Below are 19763 nucleotides of genomic sequence, written 5' to 3'. Positions count from 1 at the left end.
GGGCTGGAACACTCGCCCTTCAAGTTCCACATGAAAGCTACTTGTCTGGGGAGACAAATTGTTTTTCTGGAAAACTAGTCTTAGAAATAAATGTGAATTTCTACTTTAACTTCACTATTTACTTTTGCCCAAGAAACAAATTTCAACCATGAGCTTTTATCAAAATGCTCAAAATAAGGAACAATACCCAATATTTTATACAGCCAGGTTTGGACGTGTCTTATGATTGAGACATTCTTAGAGAAGGTTATAGAATGAGGTAATTTCTTACTTTGCTATTATACACCAACACGTAAAGTGAATAAAATTGATTATCTTGTAACAATGGCATTTTTCAACAGGTGGGATATATTATACAGTCAGTTCAAGTGTAAGGATCTGAGTGACCTTGACAAGGGCCAAATTGTGATGGCTAGATGACTGGTCAGAGCATCTCCAAAGCAACATGTCTTATGGGGTGTTACACATAAACACATGCAGTGTTTAATACCTACCAAATGTGGTCCAAGGAAGTACAACCAGTGAACTAGCAACAGTGTCAGGAGCACCCAAAGATCACAGATGCACATAGGGAGACATGGCTAGTCCGGCTGGCTGGTCCAATCCCACAGAAAAGCTAAGGTAGCACAAATTGCTGAAAAAGTTATTGCAGACCATGATAGAAAAGTGTCAAAACACACAGTGCATCGCATCGTACTGCATAGCCACAGACTGGTCAGAGTGTCCATGCTGACCCATGTCCTGCACTTAAAGCACCTACAATGGGCATATAATCATCAGAACTGGAGCATGGAGCGATGGATGAAGGTGGTCTGGTGCATGTGCATCGCTTTCAGGACTAAGGAAATTATTGAGGAATGGTTTAGGGTGTTAACTTGGCCTCTGAAATCGCCTGATCTCAATCCAATATACTGTAGCTTCAGTGGGATGTCGATCCGTGGATCAAGTCTGACAGCTTACAGGACTTAAAGGATCTGCTGCAAACATCTTGGTGCCAGATACCACAGCACACCTTTAGATATGTCCATACCTATACAGGTCCGAGCTGGTAGATGGCAAAGGGGAACCTACACTATATTAGGCTGGTGGTTTAATGCTATGGCTGATTGGTGTATGCATGCATGTAAGGATGGTTGTGCCAACCATCTTGGCAGCAGATACAAACAAAATACTAAATAAACAATGAGAATCATTCAGGATACTCTACAAAGCAAAAAAGTGATCTCCAAATACAGGAATACGCTTTCAATGGTTGCTACAAATATTTTATTTATAGCATTTCCATGAAAGTATGAACAACTTTTTCAGTGTACTGTATGACTGCTGGTAATACTTTTTTTCTTTATACCTTTGTACTAACTAAAGAAATGTTAATGTGCCACTTTTTTCTTCTGTGCTTTGTTGATTTGCTTTTTCTCCCTAAATGTGTGTAAGGATTGGCTATCTTTTTGTGTCACTAATTGTGTGAAGTAAGAAAAGTACAATTCCTGAGGTAAAAGCTGACTAAACCTTAAATACGAGGGAGAGGAAAAAAAAACCATGAAGAAGTGTATAAGAATATTTAATTTACAAAGCACACAAAATGAACACATGAACATTGGTTTATTATAAAATACACTGTCTTACAAATAAGTGAATCTGTATAAAATTATTACCTGAAATTATTAAATATATTTTTTGTAACGAGCTAGCTGTGCAACAAATGGTAGTGTAAATAAAGTGCTTTAAACTGTTATATTGTGTTCAGTGCAGGAATCTTTGGTGTTTCTCATATTTGAATGAGAACGCTTTATATATTACAGGAGTCTGTCCATTAAAGCCATAATGAATTTTCACTGACTCTCATCCAAAAGTCTTTTCAAACACGAGTTTGTCCTCAAAACGAGTAGCCTGGAATATACTGGTGAAAAATCTGTGTCCATCAGCGATAATACCTGCAGTTCTCATTATAGCATATGTGCATCATACACGTATATATCTACACAGTATCTGACATTTTGTCTTTTGTTCGAGTGCTTTTGTTCAACTGATGTATATTTTTGTAATTGTAAGTGTTCAAATGTCTATGCATCATCTTCATCCTCACTGGGGATGAGGTCCATGATGTTGTCTTTGCGCTGGCTGTTCTCCGAGCTGTACTCTTTCTGCAGTTTCTCCAGTTCCCGGAGTTCAGCTTGCAGCCGCTGCAGGTGCACAGCACGCCGGTTCTTCACGTGCTTCATCCGGAATGGGTTTAAATCCCAGAATGCGATGCTTGTCAGCTTCCTGTGAACCAGCAACAGGGTTAAAACTGTTAGAATTGTGGGCAAAACTAACTTTTAAATGTTTACTTGTGCTAATACATAGTCATTCTGGATGATTAAAAATAAATAAATGACTCTTTTATGGTCAGAAACAGATCACGGATGCTCATACAACAAAATGTTTCCTGCTGGTTCAAGACTGCTCTTAAACATTCCCTCTGTGTGTTTGGTTATTTGAAATAAAACTGCTCTGTTGCAGTTCACATCCAAATATATGCTTTTATAGCCTAAGACTTAAGCAGTGGAACAGCCTACAGCATGACTGGGCTTAAATTCATCTCAAGTGATGAATATGTGGTGTGTGTTTGTCTCTAGGCTGTGAGCTTTGTGAATTATACATGATACAGTCTGCGTTCAAGGCAAAAATAGTAACACCAGCTAGTGCTCTAATGCAAAGCATTATAGAGGACAGAAGCAAGTCTCAGAATAACACATAAGCCAGATGTCAGAAAATGCAAGACTTACGGAAAAACATATCCCTTAAGCCAACGTGTAGTAACTTTTGTGGTTTAAGATCTTGTGTGTAGAATATTTGTGGTTTAAGATAACACCTTTAAATTCATATATCACCATTTACTTGAAAGATAGGAAACTAAGTGTTTTGGTTTTGTTATAATTTTTTAATTTTTTCTAGAAAAATCTACAAATACTTAAAGTGCTTTCTACGTTCATTTACCACCACTGTGTAGTGTAACATGACAGAAAACATGTGTCTACCATTCTATTAAGCATTCCTCACCTGCCATCTGTGACTGTTTTGGTAAAGAAACGGAGGTACTGATATATTTCCACATTGTCATGGATCTTTAAGATGTCCTCCTCTTTGTATTTGAAAATAGCAAGTGCATATCGAAAGAGCACCTGTATAGAAATAAATAATGTTAGTCCACATTTTAACAAGGCCACGTCACTCTATGCAGTATTTCTGTATTTGATATAGAGTAAGAGATTATCTCTTATCACTTTATCTACAGTAAGAGACTATCCCTTCTATCTATCTATCTATCTATCTATCTATCTATCTATCTATCTATCTATCTATCTATCTCTCTCTATACTGTATATATATATATATATATATATATATATATATATATATATGTGTGTGTGTGTGTGTGTGTGTGTGTGTAAACAAAAAATAAATGTATATATTAAAAAATATAAAAACTATAAGGTATATCTTTTTAAAAACGTGTATGACCTTGTTTATATTTCACAATTAAATTATTAGGGTTTTCACTGAATTCTATTTCTGTTTGCCAAGACCATTAACAATTAACAGTACTGGATATCCTTATAATTAAGTTAAGATTAAATACAGTGCTGTACCTTAGTTCCTTCATAGAGGAAGGCATCCCAGACTTTCAGCAGGATGTCACTGGGCAAACTCTCCACAAACACCACCAGAAACCAGTTAAATGTCACGAGGGACACGTCCACACTGTATTCCTCTAAGTGTGTCACCAACCGTGGCAACTTCTCTGCCATAAAGTCCTTAAACACACGCTGGTCTGCCTGAAACGTGACAACATATAACAAAAACATTGGGTGTGTGATCAGAAAACAATGTTTACAGATCTCAACAGGCATGAGAGTCTTTTATTATTATTTTATGAATTAGTACCTGAGAGCCCAGAAGAGTTTTAGTGTAGTAGTCCTGAGGCATGAGAAACTGCACTATGGCCACTAGACACCAGAAAGCTTCCTCTTCACTCTGCAGCACCAACAGGGCAATAGCAGCCAGTCTGAAAACACACACACACACACACACACACACACACACACACACACACACACACACACACACACACACACGTTAACATGTGCATTTGACATTCTGTTGTACAGTGAATTAGAAATCAATGGATCAATGGTAATTCAAGGAAGTGACCCCTAGATGTCAGGATTTCCTTCCTTTTACTAAGACTGAGGCCTGCTATGTGTGTACTGGCCACTATACAGCAGTAGTGAGCCAGTGCTGATTATTACACTACTACTTACTCACACACACACCACACGACATTCACTAAATTCCAGGGGTTTCGTTACCACGACGTAAAGTGGGCGTGTTTTCGGAGGTCTTGGAAAAACGCCCTCTTTCAAAAAAAGAGCATACTACGAAGGACAAAACAGTCATACAGGTAGATTTATTTTAGAAAACAAATAAACAACCAAAAACTACGGTTATGGTTAGGGTTAGATTATCAAATAGGCCACGCCTACTCGATGACGCAATATCTGTTATGCTGTACCCCTGGAAATAAGTGCATCCCCACACTCACACACCTAATTCTCCATCTTTAATTGTGAGATATGCATAAAAGTAACCTTTGTGCCAGGGAACAGAAAAAAAAACCCCCAAAAATAGTCTCAGACCATCTCACCAGACCAGAACCTAAATCAGTGAGCTTATTGTATTTAGAGTTTGCCTATTTAGCTTCTTAGATTGTAAAAATTGTGGTTAGATTCAAATTGACAATAAATACAACTTTTTCTTTGTGTGACTTGCACAATCAAAATGCACAGTCAATACGGTGCAACATAAAATTAGTGGTGAACTCCATCACTGTGTCTTTACTTGTCTGTCTATCATGTTACATGTATGTGCTTTTTGAATGTGGTTTTGGACATAAGTAAGTGGTTTTAATTACTTGCTAGTTTCACCTCATTTTTCTGAAAAAATAAAATGCATGCTACAGCTTTAAAGACTTGAGTGTTGGGTTGGTAAAGACTCTGTGTGTGTACCTGTTGAGTCCCTGGCAGTAGCCAACAGCTGGGTTCTGCCAGGAGAATGCCAGCAGGACTCTCTGGAGCTGCTGAAGCATTGGACTGGAGGGTGATGAGAAGCTCTGGTTGGTGGTGAGTGTTCGGTGCAGGTCCAGTTGGATCTGCCTGGCTGCCGGGTGTGGTGTGGCACGGCTCTTCTCACACAGCTGTTGGAAAAGATCAGGGTGGCTCTGGCGCAGTGTTTGGGTCCTGACCCGCACCATCCAGCGCCACACAGATGGCCTGTACTGACGAGGGACTCCTGCTCGCACCAGATTCTTCAGCTCCTCACTCGAGAACAGATCATCAGGAGAACGACCTCCTAGAAACTGAGTCCAGCGGGCCAGAAGTGACCGCTCACCAGTTTCCTGCTGGAGCAGATTGTGAGAGCGAATCTCCAGAGCTTGGATTTTTGCCAGCAGCTTCATGTCCTCCACTTCGTAGTCAGGGACGATCTTAAAGCCGTACTCGTCATACTCCCTGAGGAACAGTGATATGTGTTTTGTCAGGACTTGTGTGATTGCTTTTGTGCTAGTTATAATTTATAATAATAAAGTTGTTTTGTTTCATACAAATTAGTCAAAATGCAGTCAATTGTTTGGCCACGTTTGTGATAATAATGATCGTAATCACATAATTTTTGCGAGTATAAGCAAAACAACTAAATCTTCATTATGCATTCCCTTAAAATGTCTTCACTTTTACCTAATAGTCTGGATACTGAGGACATCTTTCTGATCGGCTTGTAATGCCCCTTCTATTAGCTTCTTGATAGCAGATCTTTGCTCTGTATTCAGTTCCTTAGTCTCCTGGAGTTTTCTCAGGACCCCCAGGTACCGACTTTCCATCTGACAGTTGCTGGCTTCCAGATAGGCACACTGAAACACGTGCACACATACACAAACAACAGGACGGGTCAGACCTGTTGGTAAATTTGTACACATACTGTATCTTATACACCAGCTCAGATACATCAACCTTCATCATACAGTCTGACCTCAGAGTGACAGAGAAGAGCTGACAGCCAATCACAGTGGCTGAGATTTAGAGCCAAAGTGAGATTCAGTATGAAATTATAAGTGGAATTAACTCAGGATTCAGCAGTGTTAGCTTTGTTCTTGCTGAAGGAATGAGGCATTTATTTGTTATTTATTTAGTTATAACCTTTGTGAATTGTGTATTGTTAGCTAGCTGATAAATTGTTTGGCTAGGAAACACAAATATTGAGCTGGCTAGTGAATAACAAAGTGTTGATCAGTTTGTCTATATTTTTTTATTTCAAAATTATTTTTGTTTTATTTTAAGAGAATGAGTTATCAGATGCATCTGCTTACTCTCGGTGTGTAACTAATCTTGATTTCCATGCGTTTTGGTTAAAATGCTGAAATTATTCAGATTGTCCCTGACAGTTTCAGCAAGTAAGAGAAAATAAAGTAAATAAGTAAATAAAGTACAAATATTGGGGTAAAAAAACCACAAAAAAAACCTCACACTGTTTGTGCCTAATGTTGTCAGAGATGTGTTTATTAAATAGTTTGTTATTACATCTCTGGTGTCCTTTGTGGAAATTTTTTGTATTGAAAGCTGAAACGTAAGAAGCTTGAATTCTCAGCGAACGTGTAATAACTGTTGAACCTAAAGAGTCGTCAGGACAAGAGTCTCACATTTTATTAAATGTTTTCCCACAAGTTGCTCAAATAACCATCTCCTACAAGAATCTGGGAAACTGTCAAGTGACGTCAGTGATGACAGATATTACCAATGTTAACAATGATGCAACTTTTCAGCAAGTGATGCAAGTTGACATTTGTAACCAAGTGACAGTGAAAGATTGCTCTCACCTTCACCATTAAAGATTTTTCCTGTTCTGAACTGTTCTGCCACAGTCGGGTCAGCTGGTAGATCTCTGAGTTCAGGAACTTGTTCTGGGTTTTGTAAGCTTCCATGTCATCCTGAAACAAAAACAAACCATGTGTTAAATAAAATCGGGAAGACCATCATAGATTCCCACAAATAAAGATGTGACTAGGTATTTGTTTGCGTGTATTAAGCTGCTACCACACAGCATAAATAAACCACAAATAATAAAATTATGTATTCTTATACAACAAAAGGAAGACAGAACTTGAAATCATATATGAACATGCTCATTTATACAGAATTATTTACAACTAGAAGTATTCATGACAATTAAAATGAAGACACTGTTATAATATAACTATTATTTTATTACTACAATACTATAATGCTATTATGTTTTCACTTCCAATCTGTAAAATCTATTAGTTTGAGCATTTTTTGCATTTCTGCTACTTCTTATCTGCCATTAAATGCAGTTTGCTTTAATGATCAATATTTTCCATAACATTGGTTTTAATTGTGTTTTTTTGTGTTTAGACTAAAGGAGACAAGAATTATTTTTACATTATTTTCATTATAGTTCATTGGAGAGGAACAAGCACATTTAGCTCCCTAACACAGAAGTTAGATCTTATCTAATCTGGCTGACACTATATAAGACGCTACATTTATACTAATCATCATCAGCCCACCTTGAGGTTGTCCATCTCGTGTAAAATCTGCTTGATGCTCTCTGTGCTTATGCGGTCAGAAGAGATGGTGCATTTCGGGTCAGCCATGCAATGCGACACATGCTCAGAGAGTTTCACAATGACTGCCTGCTTAGCCTGGTTCTTCTCCATGAGCAGCTTCAAGTTGTCCTGCAGCTCTTTCACATTTCCTTCCCTCTCCTCCAGGCTTCTCCTCAGCACCTCGTTCTCACGTCGCAGCTGCTCCAGTCGCTCGCGCATGTCTGCGGTGCAGCGCTCGCCATGACGCAGCAGCTCCAGACGTTCCTGCTCACTCTCAGCTGCTAGGTACTGAGCACATGCACGCTTCTCCAGCTGAGCTGCCTCTAGGGCTTTGTGCAGCAGCCACACCAATTCCTAACAACACACATACACAGAACTGAATCAAGTCAAATTCAGAAGTCTGGTGTAAATGTGCTAACAGCATAAAGATATAAAGACATTTTAAAAGATGACTGAAAGACTCAAGGCAGACCTGCACTAATCATAAATTTAATATTATAATCCATATAATATAATATATCATATAATCTAATAATATAATCCATTAGAATTGATTATCAAAAAAGGATAATTATAGATACTCTGATACTTAAAAGTAGTCCTTTTCTATATCCTCATTTGCACATTAAGGGTGATTTTGTGTCAGATTTTGAACAAAGCTTTTTTTAAAACTATCAATTGGCAGCAACTAAATTTCAATTATTCCAGTTTGCATCATTTTATAGCAGATTAAGTGGAGTCATCAACTGTCAAACCAACCTAATCATACTCTACTGTAGCAGATTCAATGGCATTGACAAATATAAAATATTTCTTATATTGAAATTCAGTGTTACATTCACTGAGCATGTTAGAAACTCCAATTCCTATCTGTTATTATCTGTATACTCCACCTTTTGGGCCTGGACCTCCATGGCCAGTGAGAGATTCTCCTGTTTAAGGCGTGACAAGCGGTCAATGGTGTTTGCCTCTTTGCGGTCAAATGGAAAGGTTGCAGAGTTTGCTTTCTTATGTTTCCCATTGGGTAGCGTTAGAGATAGACCACGGGCTGTGAGGTTTTCACAAGGACTCTCACACTCAATTTCAGGAGGCAGACCTGAACTCAAAGGTGACGTCTGGACAGGAGAAACATCATGGGCTGTGGAAGGGTGGGACATAAATAGATACACTCAAAATAACGCATTGCATTATAGAGATATGTAAAAAATGTCTCTTTTGTATAAAATGTTCTAGTCTCATTGTTACATTCAATGTCTGACCAAGAGGTGTTTTACATTGTTTACTATATAAGGAAATACAGTGCATTGTAGAAGCACAATATGTTAGTGTATTCCCAGTTTATTTTCAAAATTTAGGTTTGTCAGGCCTGAGTAAGTAATAGGCCTTATGGTCACAACAATTTCCACAAATTGCCTCAGGTGCATGCTATTAAGAGTATATATACATATTTATATATAAGATAACTGTCAGCATTGAATGTAATATAAGAGGAAGGTGCTTACTTATACTTGAGGAGGGATTTGTTTTGGGGGTATCAGCCTGGTTGGCTGGTGAGTCAACCCAAAATACACTACGACCCACTTCCGTAGATGGCCGGCTAAGGAGCAAGCTGTGTACTGAGTTTCTGTAACACACAATGAAAACAGATTTGTCATCAACAAGAATACATAGAAATCTTACAGATATCTTTATTTTGTTAAAAAATACAGCTGCACTATTTTTACACTCTTATACTTCAAGATTAACTCATCTGAGTATTTGGAAACACTCACTGAATCTCTATGAGCGGGTGTTTAATTGACACGTTAAGTGGGTTTGTTTGTACAGGAACATTGGCAGCTTCCACTCCAACCAGACCCGATGGGATCTTCACCACGGGAAGGAAGTTTGCTATAACAAAACAAAACACAACTGAATCAGGTACTGATTGCATTTATTTAATCACATATATTTCCACACCATGTACAAACATATATGTGTCATGTAAGACAATATGAATCTAAAACGTGAGACAATGACGAGTGCATCTGTATTAGATGAAGTTTGCTGGTGGGTTTCTGATTTTTTTTCTGGGTTTCTGACTATATATAAAGCATAAAGGTTAGAGGAGGGAAATGTGTGATGCTATTAGCGGCAGCACATGGTAAAGTAATCAGTGAAACCACAAAGTTTTCCACTCAACTTAAACAGTCTGGCAGGGTGGAATGTAATGCAGGGCGAGGTGTTATCATATCACAACATGTCTAGGTGAGTCATTGTTAGCAGTGACTCAGGAAACACACCAAACTGCAACTAAAACTAAAACATTAATGTGAAGCAGTATGGAAAAAATCTGAGTGCTGCTGTTTTTTTTGTTTGCTTGTTTTTTTTAAATAATTTTTCTAACAGCAGCTAACATTACTGTAAATTCCAGTTACAGGTTTATATTAATGTACTCTTCTAATATTTGTAATATCAAATATGTAATAGCTCACTGACAGGGATTTGTATGGATCTTTACTCAATCTAATATAAATAATAAATGCATTAAAGAACATGTTGCTATGTAACAAATATATAGTCATTTAAATGCACTTTGTTTCAGTGCTCTGTAACATTCAGAGGTAAAGATACTCTTTTAAGTTTTCTCCAAAAGGAATTAGGATTTGGGAAAGAGACTTGCTAGTAACCAGATGCATTTCTTTTTGTCTTATTAACTAGAGAGAGAGAAAAAATGAGAAGTGTACATATATGCATGATAGCAGGAAGTAACCTAATAATATTAAAACTAATTATAAATGGATAATGAGCCCCCAGGTGGTCCAGAGGCAGGATCCCTTGCTCTTATTGCCATGGCCCAGGTGCCATGCTCAGTACCGGTCTAGAGCCCAGATTAAAATGGGAGGGTTGCGTCAGAAAGGGCATCCGGCGTAAAACCTGTGCCAAATCTAATATGTAGACTACGTGATCCGCTATGGCGACTCCGAACAGGGAGCAGCTGAAGGAAGAAAAAAAATAAATGGATAAAATGACAGCCTGATGCTGTTGGCTTAAGAGATTTTCTGCTGCAATATACGAGCATTAAAAATGTTTTTATGTGCTGTTATAGGACGATAATCAGAATGTTAATTTATTTTTTCTATAAAAGGAGTTGTTTTATAAATCCTTGTATAATAATATTTATAAAGGCATATGAACATGGAGACAAAATATTAACAAACATACAAACATCTACCTGCGTGAAGTTATTCAAACAATAGTTTGAGCTCAAAATAACCCACAATGAGGCTTACATTCATCTCAGATGTACTGTTATGCAATACAGAATTTCAGAGCTGTTACATTTGGCAAGTTCCCCTGGCAAGCTACCTTTTTAAGGGTTCCAGACATTTGTTTCTTCACTTCCTGTTATAGTCCCTACCATGTGCGTCTGCATCCTGCAGCTGTGCTCTCATGCAAGCCAAGTCAAGATTAAGGTTAATTTTACTTTACAATAGGTATTATTTTGTAAGCAACATAATGGTTATGCTAATCCACCAAATGTGAAAAAGCATGTAAGTAGGAAAAGCTGGAGTGCAAGTGGTAATATTGTAGTATAGGTCACATCCTGGAGATTTTGGATTACCAGAAAAGATGGCTACAAGGGATGTGAATCATTATTTATCATTTATCTTGTGTGTCTGGTTCTTGTACAGGAAATAGATGCAACTTGCAAACGGTGCAAAGAAAAAAGCATTAAAGCAGTGCAGCAACACCTAGACATGACACCCACCAACCCATGTTCACAACAACCCCATGAACCCCTTTGTTTAACATCATGTATATGAAGGATGATGTACAGATAGATATGTTTATATTATAGATAATCTGACTAATCACACACGGCTATGCAACTGTAAATGTTTATAATTCTGAAAACATATATGTATTACTGCTTCATGAAGATACAGTAAACATATATTTTTTTAAAGCAGCAATAAGAAAACAGCAAGGCAGAAGTTTGGACTGCTATTTATTTTAAACACCAACCAATAAACAGTCCACCTACTTCTCTGCTTTAGCTTACAAGACCAAGTTTAATGAATTCACAGGTCAAAGTAACAAAGTCAACACTACTAAAGTTCTTACATTTCCTTGATTATTTCTCCCTCATGAATTGGTTTTTCAGCTAGGTGGTTGTTATTCATGTTTGGTTTGACCGCTTGGTTTGGTTAAGCTGAGAAAGCAAAACAAATAAAGTAAAAAACATAAAAACACTGAAAATTAAGTTTTTTATCAAGTTTTTTCAAGTTTTTTTTCTTTTAAAATTGCTATAATTATCTATGCTTCATGGCCAGGATATAGCCTTATAAGGTAGTCAGGTGTTCAAGGCATCTTGAGGTCATGACATTAAAGTCGTGGCAAGTGGTAAAGGCTCTGGGATACTTATTAAATGGCCATGAGTTCAAATCCCGTCTTCCAAACTGGAACTGCTGACATCTGGTACAAGCAAACCCCTAACCTTCAACTGCTTAACTTTATCCCTTCTAAACGGCTTTGTCACATAAATAAACAAATGTAAATGTAAAGCTGTTCTGAAACCCACAGTCCCACACATTAACATTTGAGCAGGGCAGATGTCCTTGAAGAGCAAGTGTGCATACCAGATCATTCTGAAACAAGACAATCCAAGCTACCACGCTATGGGCAGTATTTCAAACCTCTAAAGCAATTTGAATCCATACTTGTTATGCAACAGGATAACTGGGGGGTTTTCAAGAGAGTATTGAGCAAGCAGCATTGCGGCTGCTATGCAATAAAACATGTATTGTAGTTTAGTTTCACAAATGAAAGTAGAAAATTTTTTTTCTAAATGTCTATGTTAATCCGTAGCCAAACAATGTGTTTAAAGCGTCAGAATGACAATGTTCATTTTTAAGTGATATCATGGTGATATATTATTTCTATGAAACGTAAGAAGGCAGGAACAGCTTGCTGGTCAAATCTACCAGTAAATTCCAACAGCATTACAGTAATTACAGTATCATTAACATAATTACAGTGCAGACAATAATTATTGCCTTTGAATATACTTAGATAAGAAATATATAGAAATACATAATGTTATGTTTTTACCCTGCTTGTACTTAAAGTATGGGTCAGCAGCTAACATCAGTAAGGAAAGCTTGAAGAAATACAGGGTATTATCTGATTTTCAGCTAGAATTTGCCTGACATTTACTGGACTCCATTGCATAATTAACAACATCAAAGCCACGGAGCACAAATATTCCCAAAAGTCCCCACACCCTTCTCCTGTTTTCATAAAGTTTACAGATAAGCATAGCTCAGATTCAAATACTGTAACTGTTCCAGATAAAGTACAAAGCACATCTGTGACTCTGTATTGAAGTGTGGTATAAAATAATCTGCTTTAGACAAGACATTTGGGTTGTGTATACACTGGTCACATGTGACTGATCAGTGGTCAGGCCTGTTGAGGGGATTTCTCATGTTTCCTGTGTACACACTCCCAGATGTCTTCTGATTACTACACACATACATGTATTCAGTTCCTGTCCTTCGTTAAGTGGTCCATAATTAGCCCTGATTACTCACTGCCGGAGTTGAGAAGTAAATAATGATCTCTTATTTGATTTGTGGGCCATAATTGTAAACATCTTCTTTAAAGAGATTTTAGTATACTGCGCTTGAACTTCTCCATTTATGGATGCAGTTTACATTAACAAAGCCTTAGAACAATAGATGTGGGATGATTACTAGTTCATCATTAAGATATAACATGAGCATAAGGATATGCTTATAAAGATAAAGTTATATATCATATATATTACAAATAGCACCACCAGTCTGGATTTTTGCTACACTATGAGAAGTGCTATCATTTTGCTAAATTTTCTAATTGAAAGTCAGGTCACTGCAGGCAGTTTTTGTGGTACATTATTTTGGAGATAATGCAGGTCTAATGTTAGATAATATAGCAAAGTAAAGGTTCTGACTGCTATGAATTTTTTACAACAACCAAGTCCACACATCTCCTACATTTTTATACAAGCTCACAAGTCCAAGGCTAAGACTTTCAACATGAAGTAAAAGTAACGCAGAAAAAGCGCAAGTGTGTTTTGTAATCAATGACTTTTCATCATCAATGAGGTTGTACGCTAATCATTTTTGGTCTGAGAGCTGATTTAGCAGAAGAAAAAGAAGAAAATTATATTGTCCTTTATTGCCATGGCCAAGAGAGACAAAGATTGACGATTAAACCATAAATGTTAACAACTCTGTGTCTGAGCACACCTTTTAGTTTTACTTTTACTTTTGTATTTGTCCTGAGAGTCAGGAGGTAAAAGAACACCTAGTTCAGTAAAACACTTCAGATTAGAATGATCTTAACTGGTAGATCATGAACAAGTCTCATGACGTGTTGACATAAATGTCTTACTTTTGCATATACAAACTTTCACTATTACGTTTACTGTAGTTACTGATTGATATATAGCAGTTAATAATGAATTGTTTTAAGAAGAAGAACTGAAAAATATTCTACATACACTCTACATTATATAGCAAACATTATGTGGACACTTGTCATGTTCTAAAATTGCGTATGGTTATGATGGTCAGGCGTCCAGAAACATCTGGACATATGGTGTATTTTTAATTAGTATCACAGAATCACAAAACTCATTGCTAACCCCCTTTCCATCTACAAGGCTCTCTGCTATTTATTGTGAAACTGTATCGATATTATTTACTATTGTGTTATTCTCACATGTGAAGAACAAAGGACAAATCATTGTATTAGAAGGGAGCAGTGGAAACCCTGTACAGCACGTAGCATCCAACAAACTGAGCAAAGTCTGAAATACACTGTGTGAAAATCACACTTTGACAACATTTTAGACATCTTTAGGCATATTGACTGGTTTTACTGTTGTGTTTGTTATCTGGCTCTTTAAACAACAGGAAATTTACAGGCTATTACCATAGGCAAGGTTAAAAGGTATATACAAACATTTCCATTTCACATATGTGTCGATTAATATTTAACTCCATTTTTAAATGTTAGCTGCCAGATTTCAGGCACAGCAAGATGACAATATCAGCTGGGATTCCCCAGCCAACCACACGTATGATGAACCAACTAAACTGCTTCTAATTGGATTTTCACTTTCTATAACGCTGCTTTTCTCTCACAGGTAGACAGTCTCAGATCCCTATTGAAATATTCCAATATTATACAAACACAAAGTTGTGTGCTGCATCATGTGGCGTTTTGTGGCTTATTGATCATGTGATAGTACTTTTGTTCTTACCAGGGCAAGTGTCTAAATACTGTTGGTTGTCCTGTGTGGGATTCTCTGGTACTGGCAGTGGGAAGTCTGCACATAGCTGTTCTCTGTGCTGCCAACGTCTCAGCTGCAGTTGCTGGAGCCAGTACATCTTAGCATCTCTGTTTGCTGCCTGAAACCAGATGCTTTACTAAGAAACAGTGCAGCTGTTCACCAAGACAGTTTAAGCGTAGGAGTGTACAGTATAATATATCCTTGTCAAATAACACAGATAAAATGTGGGAAAACTCGACTAGACCGATGTAGTTAATTATTCTCTTAGATGTTCCCTCAAAAAATGTTGCTAACTTGTTTTACAGACATTTTTTTTGCCGTTTTCTCACCAACATATACTTTCTATTAGGTTCAGAAAGCATATGTAGACAGAAAGCATACAAGACAAGAGAATACAAGAAACTTTGCTAATCTAAATGTGTGATGTCAAAGGGAGTGTCAGTAATCGTCATGAGAATCGAACACATTTCTTAATTTCATGCCAAATAATCCCTCTTGCTAGCAACAGCGTGTTGTAACACAGCAGACAAAATAGAGAGGACTCCAAGGGTGTTTGTCATTCCAAGCATGACAAATAAAACATTATAAATCAATGAATCAGTGCCTGTCATTTTCAATTATGAATCAGTGCCTATACAATTTTCTTATGCATGAGTAGTCCTAAAGATATTGTGAAAGATTTAAAGACATACCCTGTGGAGCATGCATCAGTGCATACCCAGTACTGGGCTTAATCCCTGTTTAGTACCTTTTTTGAGAGTACATACAATATATCAAATACAGGAGAAAACAAAACCATGTGTGCTGTTTTAGGAACACAAGGCAATGGTTGAAGAGTTTTATTCCTCTTGTAATCACGGCACTTTTCAAATAATTAAATTTGTTATTCATTAATTCATTCATGAACATCGGTATACATCGTGTCTGTTAATAGTTACATTTAATGTTGTGAAAAATCCACAGCACAAGTTAGTTCCTGTTATCAATTATAACAGCAACTACTCTAATAGCTGTTGTATATGCCTTTGCTGGCATCTAATTTACCTCTCACACAAAGTTAATATGACAAAAGAAACCAAAAATGACCTTATCTTTTACAACAAACATACCGCTCTGTCCTGAAGACTTTCCTGTGATGGAAAACTTAGTAACTGACAGTGACAATGTACTGACACAATAGACAAGGTCTATGTAGACAGCCTCTAAAAATGTTCATTAGATGTCTCTTTACAAAAATCTGAGAAATCTTTTTTCTTTGTTAAATATCATCTCTTATAAAACAAAAAATCCATTTGGTTTTGCTTGGCTTATGAGGCATGTCTGCAAGACAGGTATATAGAAATATGAGCTGATATTATTGAAACAATAACTTATAAGAATGAGCACATTAACATAAACACATGGTTTGGCTACACTTAATAACAGCATACATTAAAGCTTGGTCACACATAATGACAGTAAGCATACCTTAAGTATGAAAGTGCGCTCAGGTGTCTGAATGTGGAAGGTCCCCTCTTCTCCTTGAAGTGGGTAGCTAAATGTGGCATTGCGCAGCTCCACTTTGCCAAGAGCGTTAATGTCCTGTGCATTTCGGTAATAAAACAACTGACACTTCTTCTCCTCATAGATGAACCAGCGAAATTTCCAGGCTTTCAGTGGCCCAGCTTGCTTATGGAGGTATCCACAAAGCTTACTTTCTGAGGAGTCTCTTAGACAGATAGCTGTGCTCTCTGGCTTTGGAATGACGACCTGAGCTCCCTGCTTTCCCTCATCTCTTGTGGACAGACCCATCGTCTGTGTGTGTGTCTCCTCCAAGATCTCCACCACACTGGCCCGTTCTCCGATCTCCACCACACTGGCCCTCTCTCCTTCTGTTCCTTCTGTATACGTTTGTGTCAGAAGGGGAAGTGGCTGAGACATGTCAGCACAATTGGGATTTCCTTTGCAGCCTCCCTCTCCCTCCATCTGGCTAAAAATACAGATAAAAAAGCTCAGCACAACAGTGCCGAAAGGGTCATTGTCTAGGACATTACACCAAGCAACTATTCATGCCTTATATAAAGAGAAAAGAGAAAATGGGTAGTAAATAAATGTTAATTTATGTCATAACCTGGGCTTTAGAAAGCACTTCTGTAGCCATGGGTCATTGTGAATGTGTAATGTTTTGTTTCAGTGATTGTACTGTCTTAAGTGATCAGCAATTAGAAAAGTATTTTTAAAAAGGGATATTTATTATTATTTTTTATCTTTTTAATTGTCTATGTATTTATAATGCTATGATTTGTAAAGTTCTCTCTAAATTATTACATAAAATGAGCTTGTTATATGGACAACGCTTGAGTATGAAACGTGTGATATCCTTTAGGAGGGTCGGAAATAGAGAATACATAATGTTTCTTTAAACACGGCTCATAATGATGATTCGAAGAATCGAGACGCGTAGCGCGATTTGTTCAAAAGAATCGAATCAGTAAATTGACTCTAAATAACTTCCGAAAGCCAGATGTATAGCGGTTGCTCTGATACAAAAATATTTTTGTGTCAGAATCTACATCGTTATGTTTTATGTTGTTGTTCTTGATGTGGTTGTTTTTTAATCAAACAAATAAACCAGAACCGTGAGTCACCTTCAAGGAATCATCTCCAGTCGTTACACCAACTCGTTCAGTATAGACCTGTGTGTACGTATATGTATATATATATTAAAAAAAAAAAAAAAATCAGGAAATACACTTTTGATCACACAACAGCCTGTGTTTCATTGACAACTCTTCAACACAACACAGATTAGCAGTTCACTGATTTTACAGTTTATTCTAACATATAAAAATACAGACATTTCCATAATAGCACATGCTTGGGAAGTTGTAAAAATTAAAAATAAAACACAAGTCACTAACCTGATGTTTGAACACTTCAAATTAAATCTCTCTCCTTCCTTTAGTAAATTAGACCGAAAATCCTGAGATCCTGTTTCACTTCCTTAACATTATGCCTCTTGGATTGGTGGTTAAATGTCCCAAAGGCGAGTCTGAGCTTTAAGGCTGAGCAGTGTTTAGACTTGTCTGTGTATGGAGCAGGAAGAAAAGCTGTGTCTGGAAGGCTGTCTTTCTCTCCCCCTGTGCCCATGTGCTGTGAAGTGTGCGGCTGTGTGCCATCAACAGAACTTCACCCAGATTCATTGTGGACTGAACTTTATATACAGCCTAGAAGCATAAAGGCACCAACCTAAGGCACACTGTAACCTTCATATCAGAAATAAAAGCACGAATAAAGTAAGTTATTAATTCAGGGAAATAAAATCAGGTGTATGTGTAAACACTAATAATTTTATTTGTGGTTGGTGTTGATTCATTCACCTGTAAAACAAGCATGGAATATCTGGTTGAACCGGTTGACTGTACAACATGGAAAACAGACAAAAATAGGAACTGATTTCTCATCCAATGTCCCTATACTAGGTTTGCTATTTACATGTGGTCAGATCCAAACATGCCTGATGTTAATGAACAGTCTTTGGTTGTTACACTCAACTAGTGTTGGTAACAGGACAGCATTTTGCCCCAACTTGGGCCACACAGATGACCTGTTTTTCAAGTTCATGACATATTTCTAAGTGGGAATTTTTTTTGTGACATATTAACTTGCCATTTTTAAATCTAGCTAAATATTACTTTAAGTGTATGACATTGTGGAACAGTAGGTAGTGTAAAGGCCTCACAGCTACAAGTTCCCTGCTTTTATCACAAGATGCAGTGATTTTTATTCATTATTTTGATTACATATTAGCTAGTAGAAAAGGTAGTAGAAATCAAATACAGTCATATTTGTCATATTGTCATATGGCTGTTGTGTAGTTATTATTCTGCCAATGCAAACTTATGACTTAGATTTAAACAGGGATGTATTAAAAGCATAATAGAGGAGCGCTCTGGCAACAAAGCAGTTAAAAGCAGTTCAATAAGAATACAGAGGTAAGAGAAGGTAAAACCAAGTATGTTGTGTATTGTGCAAATAGAAGATTTCTGGCAGAGAATATTGTACAGAATCATGACTTATCCTTGAACTCAGATTTCTATTTGCCATGTCTCTTAATTTGTATTGATAGCATAAATAATAAGATGGTTCACTTCTTGACCGCTAGGTGGCGGTGTTATAACATGTAACCACGTGTCTGAGTAGTGTTTTTTTGTGAGGTCAGAGTTGAAACTACAGGAACTTGACAGCGTGTTTCTGTTGTTATGCTTCATATGGTTTTCCTGTCATAGTATAAAGACTGTAAAAGGTATTTAATGTCTATGATCATATTTTTTAGACATTTTAGAGACTTATCGCAATGCTTTGAAGGATGGCATCTTTTAGTAATTTGTAGTAAAGCTAACTAGCACAACTAGCATAATAGGATACGCGCGCGCGTGTGTGTGTGTGTGTGTGTGTGTGTGTGTGTGTGTGTGTGTGTGTGTGTGTGTGTGTGTGTGTGGTGTGGTGTGGTGTGGTGTGGTGTGGTGTGGTGTGGTGTGTGCGCGTGCGTGCATACATGCATGCATGCATGCATGCATGTATGTATGTATGTATGTATGTATGTATGTATGTATGTATGTATGTATGTGTGTGTATGTGTATGTGTGTGTGTGTGTGTGTGTGTGTGTGTGTATATGTATGTATGTGTGTGTGTGTGTGTGTGTGTGTGTGTGTGTGTGTGTGGTGTGGTGTGGTGTGGTGTGTGCGCGTGCATGCATGCATGCATGTATGTATGTATGTATGTATGTATGTATGTAT

At 37.3% G+C, this 19763-nt stretch overlaps 2 protein-coding genes across 3 annotated transcripts in view; one reads left to right on the top strand and one right to left on the bottom strand.

The window, feature by feature from the left end:
- Positions 1-1547: 1547 nt before the first annotated feature.
- On the bottom strand, positions 1548-18064 carry tbc1d2 (TBC1 domain family, member 2). 2 transcript variants are annotated; one of them, XM_060887043.1, is made up of 15 exons: positions 17885-18064; positions 17612-17659; positions 16452-16953; positions 14955-15102; positions 9433-9550; positions 9163-9284; positions 8554-8798; positions 7622-8014; positions 6911-7021; positions 5775-5947; positions 5049-5549; positions 3928-4048; positions 3633-3818; positions 3043-3164; positions 1548-2265 (listed from the first exon to the last, which is right to left on the bottom strand). In XM_060887043.1, exons 3-15 carry the CDS (start codon positions 16947-16949, stop codon positions 2064-2066), a joined length of 2940 nt encoding a protein of 979 aa, XP_060743026.1. In that variant the 5' UTR covers positions 16950-16953; positions 17612-17659; positions 17885-18064; the 3' UTR covers positions 1548-2063. The 2 variants fall into 2 exon arrangements, with proteins under 2 accessions (XP_060743026.1, XP_060743025.1); XM_060887042.1 differs by lacking the exon at positions 17612-17659.
- A 1110-nt stretch (positions 18065-19174) lies between these two features.
- Positions 19175-19763, top strand: part of elp1 (elongator acetyltransferase complex subunit 1) — a 35080-nt gene continuing 34491 nt past the window's right edge. The window contains exon 1 of the mRNA XM_060886139.1: positions 19175-19269. The gene's annotated coding sequence lies outside the window, so the exon portion shown is untranslated. The remainder of the gene's footprint in view (positions 19270-19763) is intronic.

This window comes from Tachysurus vachellii, chromosome 14 (assembly GCF_030014155.1).
Source record: "Tachysurus vachellii isolate PV-2020 chromosome 14, HZAU_Pvac_v1, whole genome shotgun sequence".
In the NCBI taxonomy this organism is placed as follows: Eukaryota; Metazoa; Chordata; class Actinopteri; order Siluriformes; family Bagridae; genus Tachysurus; species Tachysurus vachellii.
Note: the sequence above shows the minus strand (reverse complement) of the source record. Positions and strands in the feature narration are given on the sequence as shown.

Bases quoted from the DNA above. Each gene is read 5' to 3' on its own strand.
- tbc1d2 (XM_060887043.1), bottom strand. From the start codon at position 16,949: ATGGAGGGAGAGGGAGGCTGCAAAGGAAATCCCAATTGTGCTGACATG. The intron at 5,948-6,910 runs GTGAGAGCAATC...CACGTGTTTCAG, and splicing joins AAAAATCTTTAATGGTGAAG to TGTGCCTATCTGGAAGCCAG. The intron at 2,266-3,042 runs GTGAGGAATGCT...GCTGGTTCACAG, and splicing joins AAAACAGTCACAGATGGCAG to GAAGCTGACAAGCATCGCAT.